The sequence below is a fragment of the Anomaloglossus baeobatrachus genome, chromosome 2 (assembly GCF_048569485.1).
Source record: "Anomaloglossus baeobatrachus isolate aAnoBae1 chromosome 2, aAnoBae1.hap1, whole genome shotgun sequence".
NCBI lineage: Eukaryota > Metazoa > Chordata > Amphibia > Anura > Aromobatidae > Anomaloglossus > Anomaloglossus baeobatrachus.
Genome location: NC_134354.1, coordinates 19,443,574 through 19,460,317, shown reverse-complemented (window position 1 = coordinate 19,460,317; position 16,744 = coordinate 19,443,574). Strand labels below are relative to the sequence as shown.

Genomic DNA, 16,744 nt, shown 5'->3' with positions numbered 1-16,744 from the left:
CCTCGGCCGCAGGACTCTCCAGTAAATAATCGGATTTTCGTCACCCGCCATTATTAATAGTAATTATAAATACTGCGGACTCGTCCTGATGATGGCGGGAGCGGAGTAATTTACTGCAGCCGCTCCCGTCCTCCGCTGTGATGGACGGCGCGGTCTGCGGGTGTAGATCAGGGAGGCCGCCTCGGATGGGGTTAATTCTTGTGCGCGAAGCGCGGATTCATAACTTAGCGGACGCGGATTGTAATCCTAAATCTATCTGACTTCTGCCATACGGATTTATGATTCGCTCCGGCTATTTTCTATTATCTGCGCGGCAGCGCTCCAACTGCTGGGGCGGCAGTTTTATGTTAACCCTGTGATCCCGGGACGGCCGCTCGCCCGAGGAATCTGAGCAGACCTGGGCATACGCTATCTGCCAACCACTAAAGCCTGGGGGGGGGGCACCCGACCCTTCCAGCCAGATGTCCCCCAGCCTTACCCTGCCCTGGGGTCCCCAAGAGGTCAGTTTTGGCTCCCCAGATGGAAACTCTTAGCGTATACTCCAGTCACATACGAAGCTGCGTCCACAAATCTGCTGCACTGCATTGCACAGCAGAGTCCTTACATGGCTGATAACAGGGAATAATAGAAGGTGACCATCAGCATAACACATAAGATAAGACGGACACAGGACAGCCAAACGGAGGAGAAAACACTCACCTGCTCCGGGGCTGAGAATTCGGGAAGGGGCCCCTCCGGGACATCCATGTCTGTGGGCAAGAAAGGAAAGAAGCATGAGAATACTGCGGGCTACAGACCGCTGCTTATAGGGGAACCCAGGGGGTATTACTAGATTATGGGGGAACCCAGGAGTCTTAATGGTTATGGGGGGACCCAGGGTGTGTTACTGGTTATGGGGGAACCCAGGGGGTGTTACTAGATTATGGGGGAACCCAGGGGGTGTTACTAGATTATGGGGTAACCCAGGGGGAGTTACTAGATTATGGGGGAACCCAGGGGGTGTTCCTAGATTATGGGGGAACACAGTGGGTGTTACTGGTTATGGGGGAACCCAGGGGGTGTTACTAGATTATGGGGGAACCCAGGGGGTGTTACTAGATTGTGGGGGAACCCAGGGGGTGTTACTAGATTATGGGGGAACGCAGTGGGTGTTACTGGTTATGGGGGAACCCAGGGTATGTTACTGGTTATGGGGGAACCCAGGGGGTGTTACTGGTTATGGGGGAACCCAGGGGGTGTTACTGGTTACGGGGGAACCCAGGGGGTGTTACTGGTTATGGGGGAACCCAGGGGGTGTTACTAGATTATGGGGGAACCCAGGGGGTGTTAATAGATTATGGGGGAACCCAGGGGGTGTTCCTAGATTATGGGGGAACCCAGGGGGTGTTCCTAGATTATGGGGGAACACAGTGGGTGTTACTGGTTATGGGGGAACCCAGGGGGTGTTACTAGATTATGGGGGAACCCAGGGGGTGTTACTAGATTATGGGGGAACCCAGGGGGTGTTACTAGATTATGGGGGAACGCAGTGGGTGTTACTGGTTATGGGGGAACCCAGGATATGTTACTGGTTATGGGGGAACCCAGGGGGTGTTACTGGTTATGGGGGAACCCAGGGGGTGTTACTGGTTACGGGGGAACCCAGGGGGTGTTACTGGTTATGGGGGAACCCAGGGGGTGTTACTAGATTATGGGGGAACCCAGGGGGTGTTAATAGATTATGGGGGAACCCAGGGGGTGTTAATAGATTATGGGGGAACCCAGGAGTCTTAATGGTTATGGGGGGACCCAGGGTGTGTTACTGGTTATGGGGGAACCCAGGGGGTGTTACTGGTTATGGGGGAACCCAGGGGGTGTTACTGGTTATGGGGGAACCCAGGGGGTGTTACTAGATTATGGGGGAACCCAGGGGGTGTTACTAGATTATGGGGGAACCCAGGGGGTGTTCCTAGATTATGGGGGAACACAGTGGGTGTTACTGGTTATGGGGGAACCCAGGGGGTGTTACTGGTTATGGGGGAACCCAGGGGGTGTTACTAGATTATGGGGGAACCCAGGGGGTGTTAATAGATTATGGGGGAACCCAGGGGGTGTTCCTAGATTATGGGGGAACCCAGGGGGTGTTCCTAGATTATGGGGGAACACAGTGGGTGTTACTGGTTATGGGGGAACCCAGGGGGTGTTACTGGTTACGGGGGAACCCAGGGGGTGTTACTAGATTATGGGGGAACCCAGGGGGTGTTACTAGATTATGGGGGAACCCAGGGGGTGTTACTAGATTATGGGGGAACGCAGTGGGTGTTACTGGTTATGGGGGAACCCAGGGTATGTTACTGGTTATGGGGGAACCCAGGGTATGTTACTGGTTATGGGGGAACCCAGGGGGTGTTACTGGTTATGGGGGAACCCAGGGGGTGTTACTGGTTACGGGGGAACCCAGGGGGTGTTACTGGTTATGGGGGAACCCAGGGGGTGTTACTAGATTATGGGGGAACCCAGGGGGTGTTACTAGATTATGGGGGAACCCAGGGGGTGTTAATAGATTATGGGGGAACCCAGGGGGTGTTACTAGATTATGGGGGAACCCAGGAGTCTTAATGGTTATGGGGGGACCCAGGGTGTGTTACTGGTTATGGGGGAACCCAGGGGGTGTTACTGGTTATGGGGGAACCCAGGGGGTGTTACTAGATTATGGGGGAACCCAGGGGGTGTTACTAATTATGGGGGAACCCAGGGGGTGTTCCTAGATTATGGGGGAACACAGTGGGTGTTACTGGTTATGGGGGAACCCAGGGGGTGTTACTAGATTATGGGGGAACCCAGGGGGTGTTCCTAGATTATGGGGGAACACAGTGGGTGTTACTGGTTATGGGGGAACCCAGGGGGTGTTACTAGATTATGGGGGAACCCAGGGGGTGTTTCTAGATTATGGGGGAACCCAGGGGGTGATACTAGATTATGGGGGAACGCAGTGGGTGTTACTGCTTATGGGGGAACCCAGGGTATGTTACTGGTTATGGGGGAACCCAGGGGGTGTTACTGGTTATGGGGGAACCCAGGGGGTGTTACTGGTTACGGGGGAACCCAGGGGGTGTTACTGGTTATGGGGGAACCCAGGGGGTGTTACTACATTATGGGGGAACCCAGGGGGTGTTACTAGATTATGGGGGAACCCAGGGGGTGTTACTAGATTATGGGGGAACCCAGGGGGTGTTACTAGATTATGGGGGAACCCAGGAGTCTTAATGGTTATGGGGGGACCCAGGGTGTGTTACTGGTTATGGGGGAACCCAGGGGGTGTTACTGGTCATGGGGGAACCCAGGGGGTGTTACTAGATTATGGGGGAACCCAGGGGTGTTACTAGATTATGGGGGAACCCAGGGGGTGTTCCTAGATTATGGGGGAACAGAGTGGGTGTTACTGGTTATGGGGGAACCCAGGGGGTGTTACTGGTTATGGGGGAAGCCAAAGGATGTTACTGGTTATGGGGGAACCCAGGGTGTGTAACTGGTTATGGGGGAACCCAGGGGGTGTTACTAGATTATGGGGGAACGCAGTGGGTGTTACTGGTTATGGGGGAAGCCAGGGGATGTTACTGGTTATGGGGGAACCCAGGGTGTGTTACTGGTTATGGGGGAACCCAGGGGGTGTTACTGGTTACGGGGGAACCCAGGGGGTGTTACTGGTTACGGGGGAACCCAGTGGGTGTTACTAGATTATGGGGGAACCCAGTGGGTGTTACTAGATTATGAGGGGACAAAGTGGGTGTTACTAGATTATGGGGGAACCCAGTGGGTGTTACTAGATTATGGGGGAACCCAGTGGGTGTTACTAGATTATGGGGGAACCCAGTGGGTGTTACTAGATTATGAGGGAACAAAGTGGGTGTTACTAGATTATGGGGGAACCCAGTGGGTGTTACTGTTGCAAAATGTAGCAGATCTTTCACCTTAGAATCCAAATAGAAAAACTATTGCTGTTTTAGAGCACCTTGTAAAATACAGTATACAGCACTGGACACAGTATACAGGACAGGACACAGTATACAGCACCGGACACAGTATACAGCACCAGACACAGTATACAGCACCAGACACAGTATACAGCACCGGACACAGTATACAGCACAGGACACAGTATACAGCACCGGACACAGCCCACACAGTATACAGCACCGGACAGCACTGGTCTTGGATCTGTATTGATGTGGGGCCTGGTCTGGGGTCTGTATTGATGTGGGGCCTGGTCTGGTGTCTGTATTGATGTGGGGATCTGGTCAGGGGTCTGTATTGATGTGAGGCCTGGTCTGGGGTCTGTATTGATGTGGGGTCTGGTCTGGGGTCTGTATTGATGTGGGGTCTGGTCTGGGATCTATATTGATGTGGGGCCTGGTCTGGGGTCTGTATTGATGTGGGGCCTGGTCTGGGGTCTGAATTGATGTAGGGGTCTGGTCTGGGGGCTGTATTGATGTGGGGCCTGGTCTGGGGTCTGTATTGATGTGGGGCCTGGTCTGGGGTCTGAATTGATGTAGGGGTCTGGTCTGGGGTATGTATTGATGTAGGGGGCTGGTCTTGGGTCTGTATTGATGTAGGGGTCTGGTCTGGGGTCTGTATTGATGTAGGGGCCTGGTCTGGGGTTTATATTGATGTAGGGGTCTGGTCTGGGGTCTGTATTGATGTAAGGGGCTGGTGAGGGGTCTGTATTGATGTGGGGTCTGGTCTGGGGTCTGTATTGATGTAGGGGTCTGGTCTGGGGTTTATATTGATGTAGGGGTCTGGTCTGGGGTCTGTATTGATGTAGGGGTCTGGTCTGGGGTTTGTATTGATGTAGGGGTCTGGTCTGGGGTCTGTATTGCTATAGGGGTCTGGTCTGGGGTCTGTATTGATGTGGGGGCCTGGTGTGGGGTCTGTATTGATGTGGGGTCTGGCATGGTGTCTGTATTGATGTGGGGCCTGGTCTGGGGTCTGTATTGATGTGGGGCCTGGTCTGGGGTCTGTATTGATGTGGAGCCTAGTCTGGGGTCTGTATTGATGTGGGGCCTGGTCTGGGGTCTGTATTGATGTAGGGGCCTGATCTGGGGTCTGTATTGATGTGGGGTCTGGTCAGGGGTCTGTATTGATGTGGGGCCTGGTCTGGGGTCTGTATTGATGTGGGGATCTGGTCTTGGGTCTGTATTGATGTGGGGCCTGGTCTGGGGTCTGTATTGATGTGGGGCCTGGTCTGGGGTCTGTATTGATGTAGGGGTCTGTGGTCTGTATTGATGTAGGGGGCTGGTCTGGGGTCTGTATTGACGTAGGGGTCTGGTCTGGGGTCTGTATTGATGTAGGGGCCTGGTCTGGGGTCTATATAGATGTAGGGGGCTGGTCTGGAGTCTGTATTGATGTAAGGCCTGGTGTGAGGTCTGTATTGATATAGGGGTCTGGTCTGGGGTTTGTATTGATGTAGGGGGGTCTGGTCTGGGGTCTGTATTGATGTAGGGGGCTGGTCTGGGGTCTGTATTGACGTAGGGGCCTGGTCTGGGGTCTGTATTGATGTGGGGCCTGGTCTGGGGTCTGTATTGATGTGGGGATCTGGTCTGGGGTCTGTATTGATGTGGGGCCTGGTCTGGGGTCTGTATTGATGTAGGGGCCTGGTCTGGGGTCTATATAGATGTAGGGGGCTGGTCTGGAGTCTGTATTGATGTAGGGGTCTGGTCTGGGGTCTGTATTGATGTGGGGTCTGGGGTCTGTATTGATGTAAGGCCTGGTGTGAGGTCTGTATTGATATAGGGGTCTGGTCTGGGGTTTGTATTGATGTAGGGGGGTCTGGTCTGGGGTCTGTATTGATGTAGGGGGCTGGTCTGGGGTCTGTATTGACGTAGGGGCCTGGTCTGGGGTCTGTATTGATGTGGGGCCTGGTCTGGGGTCTGTATTGATGTGGGGATCTGGTCTGGGGTCTGTATTGATGTGGGGCCTGGTCTGGGGTCTGTATTGATGTGGGGCCTGGTCTGGGGTCTGTATTGATGTGGGGCCTGGTCTGTAGTCTGTACTGATGTAGGGGTCTGGTCTGGGGTCTGTATTGATGTGGGGTCTGGTCTGGGGTCTGTATTGATGTGGGGTCTGGTCTGGGGTCTGTATTGATGTGGGGCCTGGTGTGAGGTCTGTATTGATATAGGGGTCTGGTCTGGGGTCTGTATTGATGTAGGGGGCTGGTCTGGGGTCTGTATTGACGTAGGGGTCTGGTTTGGGGGTCTGTATTGATGTAGGGGCCTGGTCTGGGGTCTGTATTGATGTGGGGCCTGGTCTGGGGTCTGTATTGATGTAGGGGGCTGGTCTGGGGTCTCTATTGACGTAGGGGTCTGGTCTGGGGTCTGTATTGATGTAGGGGCCTGGTCTGGGGTCTGTATTGATGTGGGGCCTGGTCTGGGGTCTGTATTGATGTAGGGGTCTGGTCTGGGGTCTGTATTGATGTAGGGGTCTGGTCTGGGGTCTGTATTGATGTGGGGGCTTGGTCTGGGGTCTGTACTGATGTGGGGTCTGTATTGATGAGGGGTCTGGTCTGGGGTCTGTATTGATGTGGGGTCTGGTCTGGGGTCTGTATTGATGTGGGGCCTGGTCTGGGGTCTATATTGATGTAGGGGTCTGGTCTGGGGTCTGTATCGATGTAGGGGTTTGGTCTGGGGTTTGTGTTGATGTAGGGGTCTGGTCTGGAGTCTGTATTGAAGTGGGGGCCTGGTCTGGGGTCTGTATTGATGTAGGGGTCTGGTCTGGTTTCTGTATTGATGTGGGGCCTGGTCTGTTTTCTGTATTGATGTGGGGCCTGGTCTGGGGTCTGTATTGATGTGGGGCCTGGTCTGGGGTCTGTATTGATGTGGGGCCTGATCTGGGGGCTGTATTGATGTGGGGCCTGGTCTGGGGGCTGTATTGATGTGGGGCCTGGTCTGGGGGCTGTATTGATGTGGGGTCTGGTCTGGGGTCTGTATTGATGTGGGGCCTGGTCTGGGGTCTGTATTGATGTAGGGGGCTGGTCTGGGGTCTTTATTGAGGTAGGGGTCTAGTCTGGGGTTTGTGTTGATGTAGGGGTCTGGTCTGGAGTCTGTATTGATGTGGGGCCTGGTCTGGGGTCTGTATTGATGTAGGGGTCTGGTCTGGGGTCTGTATTGATGTGGGGGCTTGGTCTGGGGTCTGTACTGATGTGGGGTCTGTATTGATGAGGGGTCTGGTCTGGGGTCTGTATTGATGTGGGGTCTGGTCTGGGGTCTGTATTGATGTGGGGCCTGGTCTGAGGTTTGTGTTGATGTAGGGGTCTGGTCTGGGGTCTGTATTGATGTAGGGGTCTGGTCTGGGGTCTGTATTGATGTAGGGGTCTGGTCTGGGGTCTGTATTGATGTGGGAGCCTGGTCTGGGGTCAGTATTGATGTATGGGTCTGCTCTGGGGTCTGTATTGATGTGGGGGCCTGGTCTGTGGTCTGTATTGATGTGGGGGCCTGGTCTGGGGTCTGTATTGATGTAGGGGTCTGGTCTGGGGTCTGTATTGATGTGGGGCCTGGTCTGGGGTCTGTATTGATGTGGGGCCTGGTCTGGGTGCTGTATTGATGTGGGGCCTGGTCTGGGGGCTGTATTAATGTGGGGCCTGGTCTGGGGTCTGTATTGATGTGGGGTCTGGTCTGGGGTCTGTGTTGATGTGGGGCCTGGTCTGGGGTCTGTATTGATGTAGGGATCTGGTCTGGGGTCTGTATTGATGTAGGGGTCTGGTCTGGGGTCTGTATTGATGTGGGGCCTGGTCTGGGGGCTGTATTGATGTTGGGGTCTGGTCTGGGGTCTGTATTGATGTGGTGGTCTGGTCTGGGGTCTGTATTGATGTGGGGGCCTGGTCTGAGGTCTGTATTGATGTAGGGGTCTGGTCTGGGGTCTGTATTGATGTGGGGTCTGGTCTGGGGGTTGTATTGATGTGGGGCCTGGTCTGTGGGCTGTATTCACGTGGGGCCTGGTCTGAGGGCTGTATTGATGTGGGGGGTGGTCTGGGGGCTGTATTGATGTGGGGCCTGGTCTGGGGGCTGTATTGATGTGGGGCCTGGTCTGGGGGCTGTATTTATGTAGGGGTCTAGTCTAGGGTCTGTATTGATGTAGGGGTGTGGTCTGGTGGCCGTATTGATGTGGGGCCTGGTCTGGGGGCTGTATTGATGTAGGGGTCTGGTCTGGGGTCTGTATTCATGTAGGGGTCTGGTCTGGGGGCTGTATTGATGTGGGGCCTGGTCTGCGGGATGTATTGATGTAGGGATCTGGTCTGGGGTCTGTATTGATGTAGGGGGCTGGTCTGGGGTCTGTATTGACGTAGGGGCCTGGTCTGGGGTCTGTATTAATGTGGGGCCTGGTCTGGGGTCTGTATTGATGTGGGGATCTGGTCTGGGGTCTGTATTGATGTGGGGCCTGGTCTGGGGTCTGTATTGATGTGGGGCCTGGTCTGGGGTCTGTATTGATGTGGGGCCTGGTCTGGGGTCTGTATTGATGTGGAAGTCTGGTCTGGGGTCTGTATTGATGTGGGGGCCTGGTCTGTAGTCTGTACTGATGTAGGGGTCTGGCCTGGGGTCTGTATTGATGTGGGGTCTGGTCTGGGGTCTGTATTGATGTGGGGTCTGGTCTGGGGTCTGTATTGATGTGGGGCCTGGTGTGAGGTCTGTATTGATATAGGGGTCTGGTCTGGGGTCTGTATTGATGTAGGGGGCTGGTCTGGGGTCTGTATTGACGTAGGGTTCTGGTTTGGGGGTCTGTATTGATGTAGGGGCCTGGTCTGGGGTCTGTATTGATGTGGGGCCTGGTCTGGGGTCTGTATTGATGTAGGGGGCTGGTCTGGGGTCTCTATTGACGTAGGGGTCTGGTCTGGGGTCTGTATTGATGTAGGGGCCTGGTCTGGGGTCTGTATTGATGTGGGGCCTGGTCTGGGATCTGTATTGATGTAGGGGTCTGGTCTGGGGTTTGTATTGATGTAGGGGTCTGGTCTGGGGTCTGTATTGATGTGGGGGCTTGGTCTGGGGTCTGTACTGATGTGGGGTCTGTATTGATGAGGGGTCTGGTCTGGGGTCTGTATTGATGTGGGGTCTGGTCTGGGGTCTGTATTGATGTGGGGCCTGGTCTGGGGTCTATATTGATGTAGGGGTCTGGTCTGGGGTCTGTATCGATGTAGGGGTTTGGTCTGGGGTTTGTGTTGATGTAGGGGTCTGGTCTGGAGTCTGTATTGATGTGGGGGCCTGGTCTGGGGTCTGTATTGATGTAGGGGTCTGGTCTGGTTTCTGTATTGATGTGGGGCCTGGTCTGTTTTCTGTATTGATGTGGGGCCTGGTCTGGGGTCTGTATTGATGTGGGGCCTGGTCTGGGGTCTGTATTGATGTGGGGCCTGATCTGGGGGCTGTATTGATGTGGGGCCTGGTCTGGGGGCTGTATTGATGTGGGGCCTGGTCTGGGGGCTGTATTGATGTGGGGTCTGGTCTGGGGTCTGTATTGATGTGGGGCCTGGTCTGGGGTCTGTATTGATGTAGGGGGCTGGTCTGGGGTCTTTATTGAGGTAGGGGTCTAGTCTGGGGTTTGTGTTGATGTAGGGGTCTGGTCTGGAGTCTGTATTGATGTGGGGCCTGGTCTGGGGTCTGTATTGATGTAGGGGTCTGGTCTGGGGTCTGTATTGATGTGGGGGCTTGGTCTGGGGTCTGTACTGATGTGGGGTCTGTATTGATGAGGGGTCTGGTCTGGGGTCTGTATTGATGTGGGGTCTGGTCTGGGGTCTGTATTGATGTGGGGCCTGGTCTGAGGTTTGTGTTGATGTAGGGGTCTGGTCTGGGGTCTGTATTGATGTAGGGGTCTGGTCTGGGGTCTGTATTGATGTAGGGGTCTGGTCTGGGGTCTGTATTGATGTGGGAGCCTGGTCTGGGGTCAGTATTGATGTATGGGTCTGCTCTGGGGTCTGTATTGATGTGGGGGCCTGGTCTGTGGTCTGTATTGATGTGGGGGCCTGGTCTGGGGTCTGTATTGATGTAGGGGTCTGGTCTGGGGTCTGTATTGATGTGGGGCCTGGTCTGGGGTCTGTATTGATGTGGGGCCTGGTCTGGGTGCTGTATTGATGTGGGGCCTGGTCTGGGGGCTGTATTAATGTGGGGCCTGGTCTGGGGTCTGTATTGATGTGGGGTCTGGTCTGGGGTCTGTGTTGATGTGCGGCCTGGTCTGGGGTCTGTATTGATGTAGGGATCTGGTCTGGGGTCTGTATTGATGTAGGGGCCTGGTCTGGGGTCTGTATTGATGTGGGGCCTGGTCTGGGGGCTGTATTGATGTTGGGGTCTGGTCTGGGGTCTGTATTGATGTGGTGGTCTGGTCTGGGGTCTGTATTGATGTGGGGGCCTGGTCTGAGGTCTGTATTGATGTAGGGGTCTGGTCTGGGGGCTGTATTGATGTGGTGCCTGGTCTAGGGTCTGTATTGATGTGGGGTCTGGTCTGGGGGTTGTATTGATGTGGGGCCTGGTCTGTGGGCTGTATTGATGTGGGGCCTGGTCTGGGGGCTGTATTGATGTGGGGCCTGGTCTGGGGGCTGTATTGATGTGGGGCCTGGTCTGGGGGCTGTATTGATGTGGGGCCTGGTCTGGGGGCTGTATTGATGTGGGGCCTGGTCTGGGGGCTGTATTTATCTAGGGGTCTAGTCTAGGGTCTGTATTGATGTAGGGGTGTGGTCTGGTGGCTGTATTGATGTGGGGCCTGGTCTGGGGGCTGTATTGATGTAGGGGTCTGGTCTGGGGTCTGTATTCATGTAGGGGTCTGGTCTGGGGGCTGTATTGATGTGGGGCCTGGTCTGCGGGATGTATTGATGTAGGGATCTGGTCTGGGGTCTGTATTGATGTAGGGGGCTGGTCTGGGGTCTGTATTGACGTAGGGGCCTGGTCTGGGGTCTGTATTGATGTGGGGCCTGGTCTGGGGTCTGTATTGATGTGGGGATCTGGTCTGGGGTCTGTATTGATGTGGGGCCTGGTCTGGGGTCTGTATTGATGTGGGGCCTGGTCTGGGGTCTGTATTGATGTGGGGCCTGGTCTGGGGTCTGTATTGATGTGGGGGTCTGGTCTGGGGTCTGTATTGATGTGGGGGCCTGGTCTGTAGTCTGTACTGATGTAGGGGTCTGGTCTGGGGTCTGTATTGATGTGGGGTCTGGTCTGGGGTCTGTATTGATGTGGGGCCTGGTGTGAGGTCTGTATTGATATAGGGGTCTGGTCTGGGGTCTGTATTGATGTAGGGGGCTGGTCTGGGGTCTGTATTGACGTAGGGGTCTGGTTTGGGGGTCTGCATTGATGTAGGGGCCTGGTCTGGGGTCTGTATTGATGTGGGGCCTGGTCTGGGGTCTGTATTGATGTAGGGGGCTGGTCTGGGGTCTCTATTGACGTAGGGGTCTGTATTGATGTAGGGGCCTGGTCTGGGGTCTGTATTGATGTGGGGCCTGGTCTGGGGTCTGTATTGATGTAGGGGTCTGGTCTGGGGTTTGTATTGATGTAGGGGTCTGGTCTGGGGTCTGTATTGATGTGGGGGCTTGGTCTGGGGTCTGTACTGATGTGGGGTCTGTATTGATGAGGGGTCTGGTCTGGGGTCTGTATTGATGTGGGGTCTGGTCTGGGGTCTGTATTGATGTGGGGCCTGGTCTGGGGTCTATATTGATGTAGGGGTCTGGTCTGGGGTCTGTATCGATGTAGGGGTTTGGTCTGGGGTTTGTGTTGATGTAGGGGTCTGGTCTGGAGTCTGTATTGATGTGGGGGCCTGGTCTGGGGTCTGTATTGATGTAGGGGTCTGGTCTGGTTTCTGTATTGATGTGGGGGCCTGGTCTGGGGTCTGTATTGATGTAGGGGTCTGGTCTGGTTTCTGTATTGATGTGGGGCCTGGTCTGTTTTCTGTATTGATGTGGGGCCTGGTCTGGGGTCTGTATTGATGTGGGGCCTGATCTGGGGGCTGTATTGATGTGGGGCCTGGTCTGGGGGCTGTATTGATGTGGGGCCTGGTCTGGGGGCTGTATTGATGTGGGGTCTGGTCTGGGGTCTGTATTGATGTGGGGCCTGGTCTGGGGTCTGTATTGATGTAGGGGGCTGGTCTGGGGTCTTTATTGAGGTAGGGGTCTAGTCTGGGGTTTGTGTTGATGTAGGGGTCTAGTCTGGAGTCTGTATTGATGTGGGGCCTGGTCTGGGGTCTGTATTGATGTAGGGGTCTGGTCTGGGGTCTGTATTGATGTGGGGGCTTGGTCTGGGGTCTGTACTGATGTGGGGTCTGTATTGATGAGGGGTCTGGTCTGGGGTCTGTATTGATGTGGGGTCTGGTCTGGGGTCTGTATTGATGTGGGGCCTGGTCTGAGGTTTGTGTTGATGTAGGGGTCTGGTCTGGGGTCTGTATTGATGTAGGGGTCTGGTCTGGGGTCTGTATTGATGTAGGGGTCTGGTCTGGGGTCTGTATTGATGTGGGAGCCTGGTCTGGGGTCAGTATTGATGTATGGGTCTGCTCTGGGGTCTGTATTGATGTGGGGGCCTGGTCTGTGGTCTGTATGGATGTGGGGGCCTGGTCTGGGGTCTGTATTGATGTAGGGGTCTGGTCTGGGGTCTGTATTGATGTGGGGCCTGGTCTGGGGTCTGTATTGATGTGGGGCCTGGTCTGGGTGCTGTATTGATGTGGGGCCTGGTCTGGGGGCTGTATTAATGTGGGGCCTGGTCTGGGGTCTGTATTGATGTGGGGTCTGGTCTGGGGTCTGTGTTGATGTGGGGCCTGGTCTGGGGTCTGTATTGATGTAGGGATCTGGTCTGGGGTCTGTATTGATGTAGGGGTCTGGTCTGGGGTCTGTATTGATGTGGGGCCTGGTCTGGGGGCTGTATTGATGTTGGGGTCTGGTCTGGGGTCTGTATTGATGTGGTGGTCTGGTCTGGCGTCTGTATTGATGTGGGGGCCTGGTCTGAGGTCTGTATTGATGTAGGGGTCTGGTCTGGGGGCTGTATTGATGTGGTGCCTGGTCTGGGGTCTGTATTGATGTGGGGTCTGGTCTGGGGGTTGTATTGATGTGGGGCCTGGTCTGTGGGCTGTATTCACGTGGGGCCTGGTCTGAGGGCTGTATTGATGTGGGGCCTGGTCTGGGGGCTGTATTGATGTGGGGACTGGTCTGGGGGCTGTATTGATGTGGGGCCTGGTCTGGGGTCTGTATTGATGTAGGGGTCTGGTCTGGGGTCTGTATTGATGTGGGGGCTTGGTCTGGGGTCTGTACTGATGTGGGGTCTGTATTGATGAGGGGTCTGGTCTGGGGTCTGTATTGATGTGGGGTCTGGTCTGGGGTCTGTATTGATGTGGGGCCTGGTCTGGGGTCTATATTGATGTAGGGGTCTGGTCTGGGGTCTGTATCGATGTAGGGGTTTGGTCTGGGGTTTGTGTTGATGTAGGGGTCTGGTCTGGAGTCTGTATTGATGTGGGGGCCTGGTCTGGGGTCTGTATTGATGTAGGGGTCTGGTCTGGTTTCTGTATTGATGTGGGGGCCTGGTCTGGGGTCTGTATTGATGTAGGGGTCTGGTCTGGTTTCTGTATTGATGTGGGGCCTGGTCTGTTTTCTGTATTGATGTGGGGCCTGGTCTGGGGTCTGTATTGATGTGGGGCCTGGTCTGGGGTCTGTATTGATGTGGGGCCTGATCTGGGGGCTGTATTGATGTGGGGCCTGGTCTGGGGTCTGTATTGATGTGGGGCCTGGTCTGGGTGCTGTATTGATGTGGGGCCTGGTCTGGGGGCTGTATTAATGTGGGGCCTGGTCTGGGGTCTGTATTGATGTGGGGTCTGGTCTGGGGTCTGTGTTGATGTGCGGCCTGGTCTGGGGTCTGTATTGATGTAGGGATCTGGTCTGGGGTCTGTATTGATGTAGGGGTCTGGTCTGGGGTCTGTATTGATGTGGGGCCTGGTCTGGGGGCTGTATTGATGTTGGGGTCTGGTCTGGGGTCTGTATTGATGTGGTGGTCTGGTCTGGGGTCTGTATTGATGTGGGGGCCTGGTCTGAGGTCTGTATTGATGTAGGGGTCTGGTCTGGGGGCTGTATTGATGTGGTGCCTGGTCTGGGGTCTGTATTGATGTGGGGTCTGGTCTGGGGGTTGTATTGATGTGGGGCCTGGTCTGTGGGCTGTATTTATGTGGGGCCTGGTCTGGGGGCTGTATTGATGTGGGGCCTGGTCTGGGGGCTGTATTGATGTGGGGCCTGGTCTGGGGGCTGTATTGATGTGGGGCCTGGTCTGGGGGCTGTATTGATGTGGGGCCTGGTCTGGGGGCTGTATTTATGTAGGGGTCTAGTCTAGGGTCTGTATTGATGTAGGGGTGTGGTCTGGTGGCTGTATTGATGTGGGGCCTGGTCTGGGGGCTGTATTGATGTAGGGGTCTGGTCTGGGGTCTGTATTCATGTAGGGGTCTGGTCTGGGGGCTGTATTGATGTGGGGCCTGGTCTGCGGGATGTATTGATGTAGGGATCTGGTCTGGGGTCTGTATTGATGTAGGGGGCTGGTCTGGGGTCTGTATTGACGTAGGGGCCTGGTCTGGGGTCTGTATTGATGTGGGGATCTGGTCTGGGGTCTGTATTGATGTGGGGCCTGGTCTGGGGTCTGTATTGATGTGGGGCCTGGTCTGGGGTCTGTATTGATGTGGGGCCTGGTCTGGGGTCTGTATTGATGTGGGGTCTGGTCTGGGGTCTGTATTGATGTGGGGTCTGGTCTGGGGTCTGTATTGATGTGGGGCCTGGTGTGAGGTCTGTATTGATATAGGGGTCTGGTCTGGGGTCTGTATTGATGTAGGGGGCTGGTCTGGGGTCTGTATTGACGTAGGGGTCTGGTTTGGGGGTCTGTATTGATGTAGGGGCCTGGTCTGGGGTCTGTATTGATGTGGGGCCTGGTCTGGGGTCTGTATTGATGTAGGGGGCTGGTCTGGGGTCTCTATTGACGTAGGGGTCTGGTCTGGGGTCTGTATTGATGTAGGGGCCTGGTCTGGGGTCTGTATTGATGTGGGGCCTGGTCTGGGGTCTGTATTGATGTAGGGGTCTGGTCTGGGGTTTGTATTGATGTAGGGGTCTGGTCTGAGGTCTGTATTGATGTGGGGGCTTGGTCTGGGGTCTGTACTGATGTGGGGTCTGTATTGATGAGGGGTCTGGTCTGGGGTCTGTATTGATGTGGGGTCTGGTCTGGGGTCTGTATTGATGTGGGGCCTGGTCTGGGGTCTATATTGATGTAGGGGTCTGGTCTGGGGTCTGTATCGATGTAGGGGTTTGGTCTGGGGTTTGTGTTGATGTAGGGGTCTGGTCTGGAGTCTGTATTGATGTGGGGGCCTGGTCTGGGGTCTGTATTGATGTAGGGGTCTGGTCTGGTTTCTGTATTGATGTGGGGGCCTGGTCTGGGGTCTGTATTGATGTAGGGGTCTGGTCTGGTTTCTGTATTGATGTGGGGCCTGGTCTGTTTTCTGTATTGATGTGGGGCCTGGTCTGGGGTCTGTATTGATGTGGGGCCTTGTCTGGGGTCTGTATTGATGTGGGGCCTGATCTGGGGGCTGTATTGATGTGGGGCCTGGTCTGGGGGCTGTATTGATGTGGGGCCTGGTCTGGGGGCTGTATTGATGTGGGGTCTGGTCTGGGGTCTGTATTGATGTGGGGCCTGGTTTGGGGTCTGTATTGATGTAGGGGGCTGGTCTGGGGTCTTTATTGAGGTAGGGGTCTAGTCTGGGGTTTGTGTTGATGTAGGGGTCTGGTCTGGAGTCTGTATTGATGTGGGGCCTGGTCTGGGGTCTGTATTGATGTAGGGGTCTGGTCTGGGGTCTGTATTGATGTGGGGGCTTGGTCTGGGGTCTGTACTGATGTGGGGTCTGTATTGATGAGGGGTCTGGTCTGGGGTCTGTATTGATGTGGGGTCTGGTCTGGGGTCTGTATTGATGTGGGGCCTGGTCTGAGGTTTGTGTTGATGTAGGGGTCTGGTCTGGGGTCTGTATTGATGTAGGGGTCTGGTCTGGGGTCTGTATTGATGTAGGGGTCTGGTCTGGGGTCTGTATTGATGTGGGAGCCTGGTCTGGGGTCAGTATTGATGTATGGGTCTGCTCTGGGGTCTGTATTGATGTGGGGGCCTGGTCTGTGGTCTGTATTGATGTGGGGGCCTGGTCTGGGGTCTGTATTGATGTAGGGGTCTGGTCTGGGGTCTGTATTGATGTGGGGCCTGGTCTGGGGTCTGTATTGATGTGGGGCCTGGTCTGGGTGCTGTATTGATGTGGGGCCTGGTCTGGGGGCTGTATTAATGTGGGGCCTGGTCTGGGGTCTGTATTGATGTGGGGTCTGGTCTGGGGTCTGTGTTGATGTGGGGCCTGGTCTGGGGTCTGTATTGATGTAGGGATCTAGTCTGGGGTCTGTATTGATGTAGGGGTCTGGTCTGGGGTCTGTATTGATGTGGGGCCTGGTCTGGGGGCTGTATTGATGTTGGGGTCTGGTCTGGGGTCTGTATTGATGTGGTGGTCTGGTCTGGGGTCTGTATTGATGTGGGGGCCTGGTCTGAGGTCTGTATTGATGTAGGGGTCTGGTCTGGGGGCTGTATTGATGTGGTGCCTGGTCTGGGGTCTGTATTGATGTGGGGTCTGGTCTGGGGGTTGTATTGATGTGGGGCCTGGTCTGTGGGCTGTATTCACGTGGGGCCTGGTCTGAGGGCTGTATTGATGTGGGGCCTGGTCTGGGGGCTGTATTGATGTGGGGCCTGGTCTGGGGGCTGTATTG

General features: G+C 55.1%; 1 protein-coding gene across 3 annotated transcripts in view; it reads right to left on the bottom strand.

Annotated features, from left to right (window-relative positions):
- The window catches only part of TEX55 (testis expressed 55), a 117,117-nt gene that overhangs the window by 82,773 nt on the left and 17,600 nt on the right, over window positions 1–16,744 (bottom strand). For all 3 annotated transcript variants that reach the window (XM_075332829.1, XM_075332830.1, XM_075332831.1), the window contains exon 2: window positions 700–749. In XM_075332829.1, the coding sequence (XP_075188944.1) occupies window positions 700–747 (48 nt within the window). In that variant the 5' untranslated portion in view covers window positions 748–749. The remainder of the gene's footprint in view (window positions 1–699; window positions 750–16,744) is intronic.